The sequence below is a fragment of the Colletotrichum higginsianum genome, chromosome 5 (genome assembly GCF_001672515.1).
Source record: "Colletotrichum higginsianum IMI 349063 chromosome 5, whole genome shotgun sequence".
Classification (NCBI taxonomy): domain Eukaryota; kingdom Fungi; phylum Ascomycota; class Sordariomycetes; order Glomerellales; family Glomerellaceae; genus Colletotrichum; species Colletotrichum higginsianum.
The window spans coordinates 557,455-577,549 of NC_030958.1; the positions used below are offsets into that span (position 1 = coordinate 557,455).

Sequence of the window (20,095 nt, forward strand, 5' to 3'; positions counted from 1 at the left end):
GAGACCATCATCTTATAGATAATCGGCGTCAACTTACCCTCATTCCCCCTTGCTGCTGACACGAGACTGTACGGCGTGACAGCGGCAGGCAATCGAGGAACACCTGGTGCCACCTGGTTGCCACCCCGGCAGAGCCGGCCAAGGACCCACCATCCGCCCGGACACCCGCAGGTCCGCGGAACGCCGCTCCGCCACATCTCGGGACCTAACGCCCACGCTCCCGAGAGTTCACACAGTCACACAGGAAGTCCCCAGAAGCATGCAACGGAGAGGCCCACGGCCCATACTTTAATTCAAACCAAGACGAGCTCCCCTGTTTATTTCAATTGCAGACAATCAGCACAGCTCTCATAATGCGCCCCCCCTCACCCCCTTCCTTTCAGCCAAGTCGTGACGGCGTAGTTCCTCTCCGCGTTCATCCCATAAAGTTCGTAATCCTCATCAAAAAAGTCGTTTGAATCATCCCTCACGTCATTGGCGAACCATTGACTCGTACCCCCCCGTAACCCTGCCCCCCCTTTCCCAAAAAAAAAAAGAGAGACTGGGTCTTCATTGATCCTGCCCGGCCCACCGCTCCGCGACCCGCGAGGTCACAAACACCCCCGCCGCCAGGATGGTGAAGCCCGGCGCGAACAGCAGGAGGATGGCCACGACCACCGCGTTGGCGAAGAACTCGGACGACGCGAAGGGCGGCGCCCGCCCGACGAACCCCGGTCCCATGGTGTGCACTTTCACGTTGGCCCTGCCGACGCCGACGCCGACGCCGCCGCCGCCCTGCCTCGTCCGCGCCTGTCCACCGGCCGCCGGGTCCGCGTTCGACAGGCCGCCGAGCGCGTAGAACACGTCGGCGACGAGCGGCTTGTCCCCCTCGTCGGCCACGACAACCCCGGACAGCCACGCGCGGATGTTCTCGTGCTGGTCCGCCGGCGACGGCGCCTCGCACTCGCCTTTCGCGGGGCCCCGCGGCGCCGGGCGGCCCTCGAGGTCCACGGCGTGTCCGTTTGTGATGGTTGTGCGGTCGTCCTCGTAGATGAAGGAGCACCCGTCTGGTTCGGGGGGGAGGAGAAGGGTGTCAGCTACTGCAGACGTTTGGAAAGGGGGGGGGGGGGGTTCTCCAGCTCCCAGGGCCCTACCGAAATGATCCGCCAAGTTCATGATGCCCGAAAATCGTGGGGGAGGCTACGGCGGGTGATGTTCTTCGTGGCCCAGACGCGTGGACTAAACATAAACAGCTTTTGGTGAAGTTTCGGCGCCTGAAAGCAAGCTTTTGGGACTGGCCGTGATCAGAAAAGGAGCTGGTTTTTCTTTCTTGTCCGGCGGTCTATAAAAGCGACCAAGAGCGAACCCCAGAGACCTCCAGAAAGGATCAAGTCAACCCGGGCCAGCTTGTTGATTGTTTTTTTTCCCCTCCCCTCCCTCCCTCGACACGTGCGTTGCCAGGGGAAGAGAACAGATGCGCGAAGGGAGGGCTGCGACGACCGCTGGAATGCTTCATCTCAGCCCGCGGTGCTGATCCCGCGCCAGTGACTCGGGTTCATGTCAAGATGGGCCTCCCAAGCGCTTTTACAGAGAGTGTCCGGCTAAACCGTCAGAGGTTTCCCGCCCAGATACGAAGTCACCGCATGGCCAGTCCTACGGGAGGGAACGGGAGGTTTTTTGCAGAAATAACCCGGTGTGATGGGATGAACCAGATTCCCAACCATGGGAATTTCGGTCCCCTTGTTTTCCTTTTCCTTTCGGCAGAAAAGAACGTAACCTCAACGCCATGCAATCCGAGATGCCGTGCTTCAGGCACGCCAATCTAGCGAGCAAAAAAAAAACCCCAGAGACATCGAGCGTCCCCTGGCTAGCCCTTTCGATGACGCCTGGCTTATTCTAAGTGAATGCCAGGCAGACAATCTTTGCATAGTGGTTTCGAACCCGTCACAATGTTTTGCCACGGCAAGTCGACCAAGAGAAGGCGATGGGTCCTGGGAGTCCAAGGCCGAGAATGTACGCATCAGACAGTACATCATTTTTCTATGCAATCAATTACATATAACATCAGGCACAAGCCCGACATGCGGCGACGTCGTTGATTCTGATGATCCGCTGTATCTCTTTCCCAATCCTCCTCTCACTCTCAACAAGTCCAAGCACGCCGGACACAGTACCTACTGGGTATCGAAAATCTCCGGCCTAAACACGACATGTTCAGAGACAGAGGACAATCTTGGGTCGAAACGGCACAAAACGTCAAACCCATGACAATGAAACATGTCAGAATAAATTAAAAGGTCCTTGTATTCACCGCCCCAGCCTATGCAAACATTAATCTCGTCATTGTCGCGCCAGTAATCTACAGCCCCCTCTCATCCCCCTCTTCTTCATTGCACATATGCACCCCCTAAGAGCCAAGAAGCATAAGAAACCTGCAGACACGTTTGGGGAACCGCCCATGCATGCCATGAGCGCATTCAGTCCATCCCTGCCGGGGTTTGATGCAGCTGGACAGGCGGCCATAGGCACAAAAGTATCTCTCCTGCAGCAGCAGAGGACGAAGAAACAATAGAGAGAAGGGAAGAAAGGCGTCATCTCGGGTTGGTGGTTTCTTTTTGGTGTGCCCAGTATAAAAAGAAGAAAAAAGTCGTCGTCGTCCATCATCCCGTTTCCCATTCCAGGTTTGGCGGCCCGCTCCGCCCCCGCCTCCAAAGCTTCACAAAGAGAACATCGTGCTGCAGCACGATATCAAGAGAGACCTCGAATAGAGGTCCCGGCATCAAAACGAGGGAAAAAAAAGATGAAGAAGCAAAAACGCCTTCACCACTCATGTTTCCACCAACCGTCCCTATTGCCCGTGAGAAATAGAGACAAAGGGAAAAGAAAGGTCATTCTCGCAATTCATACAGGTAAAAAAGGAAAATAGTAGGTACATAGGGAAAAAACACGACGCAATGGAAGTCGGTGGGAAACGAATGGCCGCTTTCAATGCAGTAAACGCCGTAGGTATGTGCAACGCCAGCGAGGAAGTGCGTGTCTAGAGAGAATCGTAGCAAGAAGTAAATTGGAGTCGACCACCGTCAATGACGGGGGGTCGGTTCCGGTTGCCAGCCGTTGATGTAAGCCATGAGGCCCATGCCTATGATCACAACACCGAGCATGGAGGCGTAGGGTACGCTGGCCATCATGGCCTGGTCCTTTGCCAGCTTGCCCGGTGGTATGGTGAGCGGCGTTATGGTGTTGGCTCGCGACAGCGTAGGCTTGTCGCTCGGGTCGTACACGCTGGCCTCGGTCTGCGTAGGGGCCGGCGTCGACTCGCCAGAGCCGTCTGTCTGGACGACGGTGGTAATCTTCTCGGCAGGGCCCCCGCTGCGACCGCGACGCCCACGGGATGGAGATCGGTTTGGTTCCGCCGTCGCCGCCGCCTGCTTGGCTTCTTCGTCTCTGCGAATCCGGGCAACCATCTCGGCAAGGGTTTTGCGGTCCGCGTCACGTTCCGTCTCGGCCTGTTCGCATCTTTGCTTCCAGGCATCCATCTGCTGTTTGAGATCGCTCATCTCTGACATCATCGTGTCGATCTTGGCCTGGAAACGAGCGGCAATGTCCTCGGCGCTTTCTGGTGTCGGCTCTTCGGCAATGGGTTCGGCGTCCGTCATTTCAACGTCTCGAGTCTCAAAATCGTCCTGTGGCGGCTCAAAAGCGTCTTCGAGTATGGTCTCGGTATCATCATGCTCTTTGGGCCCGCCATTGGTCTCCTTGACGGCACTGTCCTCGAGAATCTTTGCCATGTCTTCGGCAAGCTCGCGTGCCTCGCGCTCTTTGGTGAGCATGTCTTCCAAGTCCTTGATGCGGGCGGTCTGGGTATCCATCTCCTTCTTCGCGTTGTTCAAAGCCTCGGTCAACTGAATGATCTGGTGCAGGTTGTCCCGTCCCACAGGCGACGGGGTACTGTTGGCCTTCGGTCGCTCGGTGGTGCCTCGTTTGAGCGAAGGCACATCAGGCTTCTCGGGAAGAGGCTGCTGAGGCGGGGGAGCGGGCGGATCGGAGAATCGCGTCTTCGCATCGGTTCGGAAGGGCAGGGCGTTGCCATTAGGGAGGTGTCTAGGGGGCTCGTGTGCCTCGGGCTTCTCCAGATCCTTGACTTCTTCTTTGCCAAGCAGCGCGTGGATGAAATGGCCCGTCCGTGACAGGTCTTGAGATTGTAGTCGTGCACTCCGCATCTCGTTCTGTCTTGGAAGTTAGTGTGTGAAAAGAAGAAGAAACGGTCGACAACAGGTACTCACGTGCAGCCTCTTCACAATATGCTCTGTGGTAATAGGCGTCAGCAGGAAGCCACGCGCAGCTCCGCCGTTGGGGACCATGCCGGCCATGTTTTGAGGAGCTATCATGCGTCCGTTGCTGGCCATGGACGCGTTGCTTCCCGTGCGGCCGCGATACGGCATTGGTCCCGACGCGGGGACGGCCATGGCGCCGTTGGCGGGATCCAAGTCGCCAAAGTTCATGTCCATAACGTTGTTGGAGGGGCTGACGAAGCCGGCATGCTCAACCTTGGCGGCAACCTTGTGATGGACGACCGTCTTTTGGTCCTCGCTCACGATATCGATCCCCAGCTCGACGTGATCACCGGTCTGTAGTTCGTGGGGTTCGGATTCGCGGTTTTCTTGCGACAAGCGCGTCCCGTTGACGAAGGTTCCATTGGACGACTTGACATCGCGGATGTAGATCTTGCCCATGCGATCGGCCCACACTTCGGCGTGTTGTCTGGACAGCACTTTGCTGTCAAAGTAGCCGTTCGTGGCAGTGGGGATCGTCTTCTGGTTGGTCTGGCGACCGATGCGAAGGCTCTCGGGATAGTATGGTACGGATATGGTTTTGCGCTCGAAAGTGCCATTCAGCGACAAGAGGTAGAGGACGGGCTGGCCGCTGGGCATGGGATCGCCCACGGGCCTCGCGGCGAGGCCTTGTTGCGGCATCATCTGCGGCTGGCCGGGAACGGTCTGCAGGGACGAGTTGCCGTTGATTCCGTTCATGGGCGAACGCATGACGGGCCTGCCAAAATCGGGCTGGCCTTCTGGTTTGCCGGGGGGCCAGGGGCCTTTGGGCTGTGGGCGCTTCCTCGAAGCGGTGCTCGACCACGAGCTCATGTCGGAGTTGGTCGAGGCCGGGGTGCCATTTGGTTGCGAGGCATTCGTGGCGACGGTGGTGGTGGACGAGTTGGACGAGGTGGACGCGACGGAGGAGGACGAGTTGCTCCGCTGCAGCGTCTTCCGCGGCACGAACATGCCTCTGACGTCTTCTGGATTCATCGAATTCAGACTTTGCCCGCCATTAACATTCCATCCCGGTCGATTGAGTTGCTGGAAGCTGGGAGGGCTCGCGACGGCAGTCATGAGGGAGACTTGGTCGTGGCTAGGTAAGGATCGTGTGGTGACGAAAGCGATCGACGCGATCTAGAGGCAGGTAGAGTACCGCTCGTGGGCTATCGATGTTCGGGGTAGTGGTGGTGGTGGTGGTGATGATCTAGGGGACGTCGAGGGCTGGTTCCTTCAACATTCGCACACGAGCATCCCAGAGGGTATCGCGGGGAAAGGGTCGACGAGGTTTATCGCCGAAGATGCTAGGTCACACAGATGGAAGAAGCACTGCAGAAGGGTGATGAGCGACGATAAGGCTGCGCTGGCAGGTTAAGAAAAAAAATATGTCAGCGATGATGTCGCAGCAAGGATAGGGGTGGACAGCCAATTGGCGCGACTGGGGGGGGGTGATAGTGGTGGAGGTGGTGTTCGGGTCGCGGCGAAAGACATCAAAGGCGGGCAGACAGGGAGGCCCAGACAGGGTGCGAGACATACCTGCAATTGAAAGGGAGCGGGCAAGAGATGGCGAGAGAGAGAGATGCGGTTGTTTGGGGCACCTCGTTCGACGATGGCTCAAGCAGAGGGGGCTCCGTTGTTCTGGCACGGTAGGGTAGGTGAGGTTGAATCTAGGATTTGGCAAAGAGAACAGAAGGTCTCGCCCCGTCTCGCTAAGCGCTTAGCGTCGTTGCGGTTGCGGTTGCGGTTGCGGTTGCGGTTGCGTCTATGTGTGCGTGTGTGTGCGTGTGTGTGCGAGTCCTGTTTTGTGTGCACGGAACCTCCCAGTTGCAGCTGCTGTGGCTGTTGCTGTTGCAGTTGCAGTTGCAGTTGCTGCAGACGGTCACGGACCAAACAGCGCTCAGAAGAAACATGCGCCAGAGACGCCGACATGGAAGGGCGGAAGGGCGGAAGGGCTGGCGGCGGCGGTGGCAGATATGAGGGTGATCACTGATGGTGGTGGTGGCTGGGGGGGAGTTGGCTTGGATTTGGGTTGGTTTTGTTCGGTTCAGTTCGGTTCAGCTGCTCTGCTAATGAAGCACAGGCCCCAAGGCTGTCACTGATTCCACCATGGGGAGGAAGACAGACTCTCGATTCACACCTGTGGTAAGCATCCAGTCGAAGGGGGAGGGAGGGGGGAGGAGGGAAGTTGGTTGCAGTCAGTGGAACAAGAGGTGACGGAAGAGTGAGATGGGAACCCGGTGTTGCTGCTGTTGCTTATGCTTATGATACCGGATGAAGAGATGGAGGCGGTCTGGTCAGTCTTTTTTGGGTCGTCGGCGATCCACCCTACCTACCCTCACCTGCCACCATCTGCAGCGCTTGTCGCAGTGCGCTGGCGACGGTGACTGCTGCACAGAGAGAGAGCACGTGACACCTGAAGGCTGGTACTGTGACCCGCTATCTCCCCTGCTTTGGTCAGCCGACCAACCAGTTAGCGAGACTGCCCATCGTAAGAAAGCAGTGGTCGGTCCAGGTGGCCAGTGCGTCGGGTGACGGCTGCTCCACCAAAAAGGGGGGAGGAGGAGGGTTGGAACTTGGAGGGGGGAAGAACAATTGCCTTTTTTTGCCGAGGAACTGCCGTACCCCGGACTGGATTCGTCCAAAAGCTCCAGTGGACACCCGTTACTGGTCGTGGGTTTGTGGATCGATCGGGATTGGCTGCAGCAAATTGGGAAAAGAAGCTCTCCTCCATCGCAAACATCACCACCAAACCCCCGAACGCCCGAGATCATCTTGACGAGCACCAGCGGCGCCCCGACGAGCCCCTGCCCCCCGTTTTCCTTACCGATCCTACGCCTACGAAACAACCCAGAACAAAATCAACAATGCCTCCCGTTCCTGCGCAACACGGCGGTGCCATGGGCCCGTCCGTCGCTGACAAGCGTACGCCCGCCCGCCACCTCTCGTCCTGAAGCGTCTCGTCGAAGCTCTAACTGACCCTTCACAGTCAAGATGGGTGCCATGATGGGTGGCAGTACGTGTCTTCCATGCACCGCGCATGCAACCCTGGCCTCGCAACTGACATTTCTGTAGCTGTCGGAGCTGTCATGGGCTTCGTCTTCGGTACGCGACGCCTTGCCTCTTGCTCTTGCCCCCTCCCCTCCGTCGCAATCCATCCGGACTGACCCGTGACTCTCTCCGCAGGCTCCGTCAACATCATGCGCTACGGCGCCGGCCCCAACGGTATTATGAGGACTCTCGGCCAATACATGCTCGGATCCGGAGCCACGTTCGGGTAGGTCAACCACCACCACCACCAGCAGAAGCAACAGGCTGTCCAGCCCCGTCCCGTCATAGCTAACGCTTCCCCCCACCTCAGTTTCTTCATGTCCATCGGCAGTGTCATTCGATCCGACGCCTCCCCCATCGCCAACGAGGCCTTCCGCAGGGCCCAGCGGAGACCCATCATCATGTACGGCCCCGGCTCCGAGTACTCCAAGCGCCAGCAATAAGCCCGAGGGAAAATCACACATTCGAAATACCCCCTCACCCCCACCCCCCTGTACATCATCTTTGTAGGAGACTAGTAAGGCCGTCGCCGAGGACGGGCGAGATGCTCCGCCCCCAGCACCAAATGGATATCTGTATTATAATAGGATGTTGGGCATATCACGACTACACGAGAAAAGTTTTTTGTATCTTCATCCAGCGTGCGACTAGTGCGGAGTCGACACAGAGCCCCAAAAATCTTCCGCCTCGTTTCCTGGTCGGTCCCAAGGACTGAGTAATGTGAAGTCGACAGTGGTCCAAAGACGGGCCAGCTGGTTCGTTTCCGAGCTCTGGGACGTGATTCTAAGCCAAGTATATGCACAAGCCCCGCGAGCGCTTATGGGAGCTGCGCCCTTATCCAGGTGAGCAGCCGACTCAGTCCTCGTCTGTGTGCTTCACAGCTCTACAGCTCATGGTAGCGGGCCAGGGGCTGGGAGCAGAGTTGCTGGCGACGTGCCGGTTGGCTACGTGTGGTCTTTGTTTTCGTCCACTCGCCCTACATCCATATTCTAGTGACCCAGGCCTGTGTCCGTCCTTTACACTGCAATCAAAACCATTGAAGCTCATGCCACCTCAGGTGCGCTCGGGTCAACGCTTTCGTACATTTCAAGGCTCATGCCTGACCCTCCAAGATATACACACCGGCCGCCCTGCAAACCAGGGGTTCCCGCCCTTCGGCTCTAACTACACCAACCACCTGCGGAACTCCGCCGCAAGGCATCGCTTACTCAGCGTGCATATTGCTCTGGTGGACTGCGTCGTCGTAGCCTGCGTCAAGCGGCCACCAGCTGTCGGCTGAGGTACTGTCTCGGTCTAGCGTAGCGAGGGAGCAGTGCCAATATTGATTGCGACGCATCAATGTGGCCCGAATTGAACGGCAGGACCTTGCGAGACAACCCATGCGATGAAGACCGCAGTTACTCTCCGGTGCTTGCAGGCTGGAGGCCGGCTGACCTATGTGGGACATGCGTCGACCCTGTGCTAGGTATATAAGAGCTTTCCAGTTCCGTCTTGGGGTCTTGGGCGATGGTTTTCTCAGAGTTCATCTGGTAAAGTTGAGTCTGCCTTCAGAGCAACTGACTACCTTCAAGCATGGTCTGGAAACCTCTCACGTTGGGCGTCGTGTTGTCCAGCATTACGAACATCATGGCCGAGACATACGACTACATGTAAGTCGGACCTCTCACTCACGCCCACAGGCTGCTGACATGCCTGCCCTGCAGTATCGTCGGCGGCGGCACTGCCGGCCTGACCGTCGCAGCCCGCCTTACCGAAGACCCTCAGGTGACCGTGCTCGTCCTCGAGGCCGGTGCCGATCGCTCCGAGGACTTGAACGTGCTGGCCCCGGGTCTGTTCCCCGCCATGTACGGCAACCCAGACCACGACTGGGACTACAAGACTGTTCCTCAAGTAACAACACCCCCCCCCCCCCCCTCTCCTCCCCTTTCGCCCATCGAGTCCCACTCGGCGCATGAGTGACCGACGCGTCTTTGCTGATACTTCCTTCCCAGGCCGCCGCCAACAACAAAGTCGTCGCCCACATCCGCGGCAAGCAACTCGGCGGCTCCAGCGCCATGAACTTCATGTTCTGGACGCACCCCTCCCGGCGAGACGTCGACAACTGGGGCGCCCTGGGCAACGCCGGCTGGTCCTGGGACGCGCTGGCCCCTTACTTGCGCAAGTCGGAGGCGTTCCTCGCCCCGTCGGCGCAGCAGACGAGCGACCTCCGCCTCGGCTACGTCGACCCGGGCGCCCACGGGACCAGCGGGCCCATCGCCAACGGGTTTCCCAAGCTGTACAGCCCTTTCCTCCAGGCGTGGCCGCGGACCATGGAGAAGCTCGGCCTCGGCGTCAAGGGAGACCCCCGGGACGGCGAGGCGCTCGGGGGCTACGTCAACTTGCTCAACATCGCGGACGCGACGCGGAGCTACGCCGCGAACGCGTACCTCGGCCCGGCTCGTCAGCGGACGAACCTGAAGGTCGTGACGGGCGCCCACGTGACCAGGATCCTCCTCAAGAAGAGCAAGAACGGCGTTCGAGCCACGGGCGTCAGCTGGACGCAGGAGACCGGGAAACACGAGGCCACCGCCTCGAAGGAGGTGGTTCTCGCCGCGGGCTCCGTGGCCTCGCCGCAGCTGCTCGAGGTGTCCGGCGTCGGCGGCAGAAAGCTCCTGAAACAACACGGTGTCGACGTCTTGGTGGACAACCCGAACGTGGGCGAGAACTTGCAGGACCACGTCTACGTTCCCCTCGGGTGAGTCCCTTCCCTCCCCCGTTGCTGGTTCATTCGGCCTGGAGAGCCTCTGAAAACTGACGTCCCTTTAGATTCGCCGTGAAGCCCGGCCTGCCAACCAACGAGGACTACGCCAACGCAACCTACTTCCAGGAGCAGCTCAGCCTGTACCTCCAGAACAAGACCGGCCGCTTGTCGTCCGCAGGCGCCAGCTCGGCCCTCCTGTCCCTCAAGCAGATCGCATCCACGCTGGACTTCGCCTCGCCCTCGCTCAAGAGCAACGTCCCCGGCCTGGCTGACCAGTATCGCCTGATCCTCCGCGACCTCAAGTCCGAGGCCGTCGCGCAGGAGCTCACCATCGAAGGCGGCATCTCCCCGCAGTTCTCGTCCGACACGACGAAGCTCTTCTCCGCCGGCTCGCCCGGGAACTTCCTGTCCATCCTGGGGGTCCTCGAACACCCCCTCTCCCGGGGCTCCGTCCACATCCAGTCCGCGGACGCAGCCGTCCACCCGCAGATCGACCCGCGCTACCTCTCCAACCCGCTCGACGTCCAGCTCCTCAAGGCCATCGCGCTCCACCTCCAGACCGTCGCGCGGACGGCGCCGCTCCGCGACCTCCTCCAGGGCGGCGGCAGCGTGTACCAGCCCGGGTACCGCGCGCTCACGGCCGACAACGTCGAGAGCTGGGTTCGCGCCGCCGTGCAGAGCGAGTACCACCCCTGCGGGACGTGCGCCATGCTGCCAAAGTCCGCGGGCGGCGTCGTCGACGAGAGGCTCCGGGTCTACGGGGTCGAGGGCCTGCGGGTCGTCGACGCCAGCGTGTTTCCCTTGATCCCGAGGGCCAACATCCAGTCGCTCGTCTACGCGGTGGCGGAGAGGGCGGCGGACTTTATCAAGCAAGACGCATAGTGGGACTCTGGTCGCTTGTGTATTATGTGTAATTAACGGCGGCTCTCAAATCCTTTTATGAATGAAAGTGGCACACCGAACTCTTCACTAAAACGGGTGTTTTGACCACCAAACTGACTGCAGCTAAAGTCCCGACCTCTCCCGGTGGAGCAAAGAGAGATACTTGTGTCAGTTAGGTTTGGAATCCTATCGGCGTCACATTTTGGGGTTGTTAGTGCAACTGCCTCTTTCCTGGGTCCATGAGGATTCGTGTCGAAACCCTTCTAATGTACCACATACACGTCAATAACAAATTTTTTCAAACTATTGCTCGGCGTGGCACGACTTCTCAGCACAGCACCACGCCACGTCTCCCGGTGCTACGAGCTTGGCGGGTTGGCGAAGAAGCTTGGCACGGGAGCGTTGGCCAAGATGCTGATCGTCTCTAAATCTCCGAGAACGGGCGGTCTGGGGGGGGGGCTACTGCTGCATTGTGCATCTTACTTGACGTGAAGGATTCCGGTTTGACAGGTATTGCAAAAGGTTGAAGCTACTGACTCTCGGACCTGCAGGGACGGAGTCAATCGTTCAAGACCCTCAGCATTAGATCTAGGTCTGGAGTCTCGATCACCTGAGAGAGCCGTCGCAAATTTCTTTCATAGCCCCAAATGCGTCGCCCGCTTGCACTGATGTCTTACAATACGTACAGGCTCTCAACGTCTGTTACATCGGCAGGCATGCGACCCTCTGCGGTTTCCCCTCAAGCCGCATTCGTCTCTGCGGGCCAACGGCCGGGCCGAGCCGCACCAGTCCGGCGCCGAAGCCCCGGTTTTGCGGGTCTTCGGCCCGTGGTGCCCGGGAACCCAACAGCAACGTCTCAATGTCCCTCCTTGTAATAGAGTTGGATGATTGGAAACCTTTCCAGTTCTTATCTATTGCGACTTTGAACGGAGATCAGTCCTAAATGAGATGAGCTAGACCAAACTACGGTCTGCCGTACCTCCGAGCCGCGGAACAGGGTTCCTGAGCAAAATTACCGACTAAATGGACCCGACTCCGATGTTCCAACAAGTCTGGCCGCGCACATCTCCACATCGAAAGGCAATCGCGCGGAGGCGACGGCGGCGATAATTGCGTGGACGGGGGTCGCTTTAAGAGTGATTCAGGTAGCGACATCCGGATCACGACACAGGACCCCGCGATGGCGACACACCCCACGCCAAGTCGGAGCGAATCACCAGCTCGTCGCAGCACATCATCCGCTTCGGGGACTCCATGGAGTCCACATGAGTCGCCGGAGTGTTATCTAGCTGATCTCCAGCGTCCGGGAGATTGTGGCCAACTTTACGAAACCCTTCTTCCCGGTAGCGCAGCGCGATGGCGGCCAGATTATCAGAAAGCGAAATGCATAAATCAGGTACGGAATTCCCCCCCCTCTCTTTCCAAAAGATTCTCCATGTGGCGAGACGCAATGCTCTCTGTTGCTCCCTCTTGATCCTCCGCCCTCGACTGCTCTCCCGGTCCGCCTAGCTAATTCAACGGACTCGATAGAGCTCTCACCTCTGCTCGGAATGGGGTCGGAGCACGAATACGCGGCCGCGTCGCCCAAGGGCGCGGCGGTGGACGAGTCCCTCGCAGACGACCGCAACTCGGCGACGCTCGAAGGGAACAAGAAGAAGGCGCCGTGGTGGGCGTACATCTGGGACTACGAGCCCGGGCGGTCGCCCGAGGAGCGCAAGTTCATCCAGAAGCTCGACGTCTTCCTCATCACGATGCTCAGCCTGGGCTACTTCATCAAGAACCTCGACCAGACCAACATCAGCAACGCCTTCGTCAGCGGCATGAAGGAGGACCTCCAGATGAACGGCAACGAGATCAACCTCATCGACACCGCCTGGACCGTCGGCTACGTCGTCGGCCAGATCCCCTCGCAGATCGTCCTCACCAAGGTCCGCCCGTCCATCTGGGTGCCCTCGTGCGAGCTGCTCTGGACGCTCCTGACCTTCTGCCTCGCCGCGGCCAAGACGTCCAACCACGTCATCGCCATCCGCTTCTTCGTCGGCCTGGCCGAGTCCATCTTCTACCCGGCCGCCCACACGATCCTCGGCTCGTGGTACAAGCCCTCCGAGCTGGGCAAGCGAGCCTGCATCTTCCACGCCTCCTCCGCCGCCGCCAGCATGTTCAGCGGTTATCTCCAGGCCGGCGTGTATGTTGGGTTGAACGGCGTGCATGGGCTTCCGGGTTGGAAGTGGCTATTTGTAAGCTCCCCCCCCCCCTTTTTGATATGGCGTGCTGGGTGGTGTGGAGACCTTGGAATGCTGACTCGACCGCAACTATCTCAGATTATGGACGGAGTCATCAGCCTGCCTATTTGCATTGCCGGCTTCTTCTTCCTGCCGGACCTGCCTGAGAACACGAGGGCGTTCTACCTGAATGAAGATGTGAGTAGTGCAGTGCAACTTATCACCCGAGTCTGGTGCACGGTGACTGACGACGATTCAGGACCGGAAACTGGCCCGCAAGCGTATGGCGAGTGTCGGCCGCGCTCCCCGGAAGAAGCTGGGGCGCTCTGCCTTCAAGCGCATCTTCGGCCGGTGGCACGTCTACTTGTTGAGCATTCTCTACATCATCTTCATCAACATCGGCCCGTCCAGCAGTGTGAACCCCTTTTCGCTCTGGCTCAAGTCAAAGGGCGAGTCTGTGCAAAAGATTGTGAGTTTATCCCCCGCGTCGACAGCGAACGTCGTTCGCTACTAACGAACGCTCATTAGAACATCATCCCTACGGCGGCCTCCGCCATCCAGCTGGTCCTCACCGTAGGCTTCGCCATCCTTTCCGATGCGATCCGGCACCGAGCGAGCGTCATGTCCATGTCCACTTTCCTCGGTGGTTTCGCGGCCCTGATCCTCGCCATCTGGAACGTTCCCGACGGTCTGAAGTGGTTCGCGTTCCTGCTGCAGCGCGCCTCCGTGCCTTACGGACCGCTCAGCATGAGCTGGACAAACGAAATCTGCGGCGCCGACGCCGAAGAGCGCGCGATCGTCATTGGCATCATGAACTCGCTGGGGTACGCCTTCAACGCCTGGTTACCGATCCTGACATACCCGCAAGTCGACGCTCCCGAGTTCAAGAAGGGCTTCATATTCTCCACCGTCGCGTTCGGTGCGCAGGCGATCATCACGGCGTCGGTTGCTTACCTCTACAAGCGCGACAAGAAGAGGGAGGGTATCACCAAGAGGGATGAAGAAGGGGTTACGGCGCCGGTGTCAGTTCCTAAGCGGAATGATCCAACCAGCTGAGCGTCGCGCTGGCCTCGTCGAATTGCCAGGCTCGACGACAAAGACACCATGTTACAATGACGGGAACAGATCTGGAAGATTCAGAAACTACATCAAGTTTCGAAACACCCACTCAGACCTCACACTAGGCTCACAGACTTAGAGTGCTACGCATCGTTGACATTGATCAAACGGCCGGCGTGTTGCCTATACCTTTCACGCATGAAACGTCTATCCGGGGGGTGGGGAGAACCATTTAGAACTAGACCGCGGAGCATCGAATAGGAGTTATCTCTATTTCACTGGGCGCATATATCAAAGCTACTTCATCGTCGTTCATCCAAGACTCGGTGCACAGTTCTATAAATACACAGAGGCCGGGTTTCTCTTGCATAGTAATAAAAGTGAACAACAAAGTGCATTCCACCACCACTACGGCTTTACGTTCAACTGTGGCCGTTTGCTGGCATTCAAAAGCTTGCAATACTTTTGCCAATATCAGAATCAACTAAGGTAGCAGAGTGGTTGGCGAAGCACGTTAAACAAGATGCTATAAATGTTCCTTGTAGGTGAGTTTGCTAGGGAATTTCAATCACATAGGGATAAGATACCTGGTTTCATCATTCACCGTCACTGTTCTTGTCCCAATAAACAAACAATAGTGAGTTCTCCCTGATGGAAAGCATCAGCCATCAATGACGTAATTGTGTGGTTTCCTTGTACCCAGAGGCGAGCTGATTCCAAATTGTCTCATCTTAAACCGTGGCAAACACAAAAAACCCCGTTTCCCGACTTCTCCCTCCAAGCCAACTTTCGCAGCGTTCTTTTTCCGTTAACCAGTTCTACCCCGAAATGGCTCCAAGACACTTGCCTAGGTTTTTAAACCTCATCCTTGTTCCCTATGGTAGAAGCATTAGGTCAATATCCACCCTTGTGGGCCAATCCGGCCGTGTATACACAACAGGTGTGGTGCTTCAGCGCCATCGCGAGGATCATAACCTCAGCGTCTTCAAAGCAGAGTAGGTTTTAGATCCATCCAGTCATCTCACATTATAGTATTTTTACTGACCCGTTTCTCCCAGGGCTGATCACAACCAATTTGTCGTGAAGCGCGTGCCTAAGCCGTTCTACAACATGTCTGTACGCCTCGCGGCCGAGTTTGCAGGTTCCCCTCGTCTTCGAATGCACGTCGACTGCAATCACGATGAAAGCGTTCTCGTCTACCCCTATTACAAATGCACCCTTCTTTCCTTGATTCAGAATGATCCGGAATTTCCTACGCTGGAGCGCAAGAAGATTCTACGACACACAGGAGAAGCAATACAAGAGCTTCACAGCAAAGGCTGTATTCATATTGGTATGTTTATCCAACCAGTTGTTGCGACTCACGACGGCTCACTAACAGCTACGTCTTAATAGATGTAAAGCCTGACAACATATTGGTCAACTGGACTAGCGATAGCAATGGCAACAAAACAGTTGCCGACGTGGCCTTGGGCGATTTTGACATCGCCTACAAATTGGAAGATGGACTGTCGCGTCAAACACCTTACGCAATAGGCAATGCGATGTGGCGAAGCCCAGAGGGACACACTAGAACTGGCGTGACCAAGGCGTCGGACATATTCTCCTATGGACTGGTTGTAAATGTTCTGCCTATCACTGCCCTGAAAAAATTCACGCTGATCTTGTTCCAAGTGTATCTACGCCCTTGGAGGTGGTGACTTCCTTCTTGTGAATGATTACCAGGAACTTGTGCAGAGTGGTGTAACACCGGAACAAGAGATTCTCACTCGACATTTTTCTTACTTTGGGCCAGTTCCCGAAGGACTTCTCAAACAGATCGATAATGAGAATTGGCGGAGCGCTCTGAAATCTGCGGGGGCAGTGGCGGAGGAGGCGGTGAAGGAAGAGCCCATGCTGAGATTCACACAATGGGGAGCAGAGCTGGGCCCCGAAGCACAGAACATGATATCTGGAATGACAAACCCGGACCCAACAGCCAGAACAACAATAAGCCAGGTTCTGGCTCATAGATGGTGGCAAGATAACACTATCTAGATAGTCGCTTGTGCTAGCCGCGACTGTGGGAGGAACCCATGCCCGTTAGTCAATCTCATCATACCAACTTTTCTTCGCTAGCTTGTTATTGATTCCCACGCCTCAATCAAGGTCATGAAATATCCACCTCTCAGTGTCGACTACTGCCGCGTTGCAGTCGCCTGCAAGACCGCGGAAAGCCGGCCAAGTAAAGTCGGACGTCCATGACATGTCGTAGACACCCACATCGGTATTCTCCAGCGGAATAGACGGGAATTCCGAATCATTACCAGACAGGGTATTTGCAATAGAGTTTGTGTGCTTCAACTGCCCTGCAGTAACGTCGGAAGTTTCCGGGGTGCTGACAAAATGACGACGACTGAAGCTCGCTGTTGCTACTGGACGACCTGAACGATCTTACTTGCGACGGGCGGCTGCCTCTTTGTTCAAAGCCACTGTCAAATTCATGCTCACAGCGGCTTTGTTTTTCTCAAAAATTTCGACTCGACCGTTGGTTGACCGACGGATACGCCGCGTTGGCGCATGACTTGCAGACAAAAGTTCCAGAGGTTGGTTGGTGTTGCCAATTTCGAAGCACGAATAGCACCGCCTGGGTCTACCTACTTATAGCTGAGAAAAAAAGGACAGGCAGCACATCGTGGTCACGCATGGTTGGAAAGATCCTAATTCACTTTCCACATTGACCATGCAGCACCCAGCTTGCACAACAAGCATGGGGTTGCATCCCGTTCGTCTTGAACGTCACTGCTGCACTTGGACATATGCATTCAGGCAGTCATTTACTTATGACATGCGCTATTAGGCGGAAACCAAATAGTTTACTGCGATGTATTTCTCTGCAACAGAAAGTCTCATGGCTAGATGTAGAAACAAGTAGGAGAACTTTGAACGATGAAAAGTCACCGTCCAAGTTAGCTATAAGTCATACGAATTGCGGATACGTTGGTTTGGATGCTGGACAAACCCACGCGCAAAGCAAATGTCATCATCGTCATCAGCAGGGGATCAACGTCAGATGGGAACAATAATACATGGCTTCTGGATTCAGTCATGTAGGAGAAGGACACGGGGTGGCCGTGAGAAACCGCCACAAGAAGGAATTAAGTCACCAATGTTGTTTGTGATGGGCAGACTGTAGACGTAGCCATCGGTACTCATGATCTACCCCGATGACGTCTGTCAATTACCTTTGCCTATTCTCGCCGCCTCCGTCGACAGTTTCCTGGGCTAGGTGTGCTCTCGCGAGGTCGACTATCGTCTGAGCTTTGCCAAAAAGATCCTCATCTAGCTTCAGCGCTTCCACCATGTGATGCTCTGCGTCACTATGTTTTCCCTGAGCGGTGTACGCCTTTGCAAGTTCCCACCTAAGCAGGATATTGTCTGGGTCCTCCTTACCAGGAGCATTTTCACGTAGCTTCAGTGCTTCCACCAGATGATGCTCTGCATCACTATGCTTTCCCTGAGCGGTGTACGCCTCTGCAAGTTCCCGCCTAAGCCAGATGTTGCTATCATTCTTCTTGCCAACGACATACTCTTGTAGCCTCAACGCTTCAACCAGAAGATGCTCCGCATCTTGATGTTTCCCTTGGACGTTGTATGTTTCCGCAAGGTGTGCCATGGCAAAGGTTGTCCTGAGTCTCCTCTTGCCGTTAACCTCAATCTCTAGCTCTAAGACCTCTGCCATTATCTTTTCTGCCTCCGGGTACCTCCCTTGAGCGCTGTATGTTTTTGCAAGTCGAGCCATAGTATCCATTGTCTCTAGATCCTTCTTGCCAAGGGAGTCCTCTTGGAATTTGAGCAACTTGATCTGGATTTGCTCTGCGACGTTGTATTTCCCTTGCTCGTGATATATGGCCGCAAGTTCATTCAAGGCCTGGACCTGGATTTTGTCCAAGTTGATTTCTCCAAGAGACTGAAGTGGAGTTTTTGGCTTTAAAACCTCCATCAAGATCTTCTCTGCATCGTTGGACTTGTTGTGAAGTCTGAGCATTTCTGCCAGTCTTGTCATCGCCGTGAGTGTTTCGTGATGCCTCTTGCCAAAAGCTTGCTGGTAAAGCTCGACGGCTTCGAATGCAATCCTCTCTGCATCGTCGTATCGTTGTTGGGTGCTATAAACCACTGCAAGAGCATGCATGAATTGCAGAGTGGTTTTGTCCGTCACCCCAACCCTAGTGCGCAGCAGAAGGTAAACTTTTCGAAATATAGGTTGCAATTCGCTGTGTCTGCCACGTATCGAAAGGTAGCCCGAGACACTCGTCAGAAGATACGCGATTTCTTTATGCGCATTCGCTTTGCAAACTTCGGCCCATTCACTGCTCAGTAGCGCATGAGGAAGCCACAACTCGGTTGCTTCCCAGGTCTCCTTCGGATTTGAGGGAAAGAGGTCCGATACGAGAAGCAGTGCCGTCTTCGAAAACCACGCCGCTTCTTCTCGTCGTGCTTTCTGACTCAGAGTATATCGAGCGGCGTCTTGGACGAGCCCGTGCATCTCGTAGGTCTGCCCGACTTCTTGGGGCTTCCGTGCGGATAGGAACGAGAACTCTCTCAGCCGAGCCACGGCAGTAGCGACGGCATCGTCCTCGTCATCCGATTCATCGTCACTCTCCGTGGACGAGCTCGAAGTTCTTGTATTTTGTCCGATGTGAGCGCGGCATGATCTTGCCGCTGCGTGGATGAAACTTTCGGGAATGTTCTGATTGTGGATGTAAGCGAGGGTGAGAAGGAGGTTGTATGCCGTGTGGTCCTTCTTTTTAAGGTGCTCCATCGAAATGCTCCATGTCTGAAGAATGCTGTTCGGGACCGCAGGTCTGCGATGTCGGTCGTGTTCTGACTTCTGCAAGATCTTCCACCTTTTTTTCACTTCCTCCAGCCTCGATAGGTACTGCGCTACCGGTACGGATAACCGGCGGATATACGCCGCGGCCTGGGACACAGCCAGAGGAAGATAGTCCAGCTTTGTCAGCAACTCGGAGACGGAATCCTTTTCGTCGTCGAGGATGTCATTTCCCCTCGTGCTCTCAAAGAGTACCGTGGCCTCGCCAGCCGTCATCCGGCCGACTTGCAGTCCCTGTCGAACGCCCACAAGACTGCCCACGAGTCTTTCGTCGCGAGTGGTCCAGAGCACCGTGCCAACGGGGCCCCGGGGTATGAAATCATAGAGGCAAGTCTCCTGGGTTGATGTTCGGTTATCACTTGCTGATGCCGTGTCTGAGCCAACGCCAAAGATGCTGATGTCGTCTGCATTGTCGACAACGAGAAGCCAGCGAGGCTGCGCCTCTATCCAGCCGCGCACGGCATGGAGCAATTCCTTGCCCTTCTTATCAAGACCGGCTTTTCTCGCAAGGGCTTCGTAGTCTTGCGTGAACGTCGCCTCGTTGTCTGCGTGGACCCAATAGACGGCGCAGTTCGTCTGGTGGAAACGGCTGTACGCAAACTCGAGTGCTATCTGCGTTTTCCTACGATTGTCAGCGGTTGATGCCTGCAATAGGGCCATGGCAGCCTACCCGGATCCTCCCAGACCCCAAAGAGCAGCGCTCTGGTATTCAGCAACGGGAGGGAGCAGAGCGTCAAGCCTGGCGACGACATCGGGCCGGTCGATGAAGTCCTTGTTTTGTTCGAAAGGGAAGACGAAATTCGGTCGTGCTGTGGTCGGTGTTGGGCCTAGAATTCATGAGTCTGTCTTCGGGCAATGAAGGGACGATGCTATGCTTACGGGTGTCCGAAACAGTTACGTTGAGCGTTCCTCCGGTTTCAACATGGGCGCCGGGGAATGCGACATGCCCGGTCGTCGATCCAAAATGGGTCTGCCGATCCAT

General features: G+C 56.4%; 7 protein-coding genes across 7 annotated transcripts; 4 read left to right on the plus strand and 3 right to left on the minus strand.

Annotated features, from left to right (window-relative positions):
• Window positions 1-549: 549 nt before the first annotated feature.
• CH63R_07109 (uncharacterized protein) lies at window positions 550-1,155 on the minus strand (the record flags this gene model as incomplete). Its single annotated transcript, XM_018302084.1, has 1 exon — window positions 550-1,155. The coding sequence occupies one exon, from the start codon at window positions 1,153-1,155 to the stop codon at window positions 550-552; it is 606 nt and encodes a 201-aa protein (XP_018156862.1).
• Window positions 1,156-3,059: 1,904 nt separating this feature from the next.
• CH63R_07110 (FHA domain-containing protein) lies at window positions 3,060-5,369 on the minus strand (the record flags this gene model as incomplete). Its single annotated transcript, XM_018302085.1, has 2 exons — window positions 3,060-4,205; window positions 4,263-5,369. 2 exons carry the CDS (start codon window positions 5,367-5,369, stop codon window positions 3,060-3,062), a joined length of 2,253 nt encoding a protein of 750 aa, XP_018156863.1.
• A 1,787-nt stretch (window positions 5,370-7,156) lies between these two features.
• On the plus strand, window positions 7,157-7,783 carry CH63R_07111 (Mitochondrial genome maintenance protein; the record flags this gene model as incomplete). The annotated part of the gene is made up of 5 exons (XM_018302086.1): window positions 7,157-7,214; window positions 7,279-7,305; window positions 7,365-7,394; window positions 7,476-7,566; window positions 7,651-7,783. The coding sequence occupies 5 exons, from the start codon at window positions 7,157-7,159 to the stop codon at window positions 7,781-7,783; spliced, it is 339 nt and encodes a 112-aa protein (XP_018156864.1).
• Window positions 7,784-8,912: 1,129 nt separating this feature from the next.
• Window positions 8,913-10,962, plus strand: CH63R_07112 (GMC oxidoreductase; the record flags this gene model as incomplete). The annotated part of the gene is made up of 4 exons (XM_018302087.1): window positions 8,913-8,989; window positions 9,044-9,230; window positions 9,332-10,074; window positions 10,146-10,962. 4 exons carry the CDS (start codon window positions 8,913-8,915, stop codon window positions 10,960-10,962), a joined length of 1,824 nt encoding a protein of 607 aa, XP_018156865.1.
• Window positions 10,963-12,512: 1,550 nt separating this feature from the next.
• CH63R_07113 (Major facilitator superfamily transporter) lies at window positions 12,513-14,240 on the plus strand (the record flags this gene model as incomplete). Its single annotated transcript, XM_018302088.1, has 4 exons — window positions 12,513-13,199; window positions 13,284-13,382; window positions 13,444-13,653; window positions 13,713-14,240. 4 exons carry the CDS (start codon window positions 12,513-12,515, stop codon window positions 14,238-14,240), a joined length of 1,524 nt encoding a protein of 507 aa, XP_018156866.1.
• A 1,113-nt stretch (window positions 14,241-15,353) lies between these two features.
• CH63R_07114 (Protein kinase) lies at window positions 15,354-16,280 on the plus strand (the record flags this gene model as incomplete). The annotated part of the gene is made up of 3 exons (XM_018302089.1): window positions 15,354-15,576; window positions 15,639-15,862; window positions 15,918-16,280. 3 exons carry the CDS (start codon window positions 15,354-15,356, stop codon window positions 16,278-16,280), a joined length of 810 nt encoding a protein of 269 aa, XP_018156867.1.
• A 1,183-nt stretch (window positions 16,281-17,463) lies between these two features.
• On the minus strand, window positions 17,464-20,095 carry CH63R_07115 (Kinesin light chain; the record flags this gene model as incomplete). Its single annotated transcript, XM_018302090.1, has 3 exons — window positions 17,464-19,735; window positions 19,784-19,940; window positions 19,993-20,095. The coding sequence occupies 3 exons, from the start codon at window positions 20,093-20,095 to the stop codon at window positions 17,464-17,466; spliced, it is 2,532 nt and encodes an 843-aa protein (XP_018156868.1).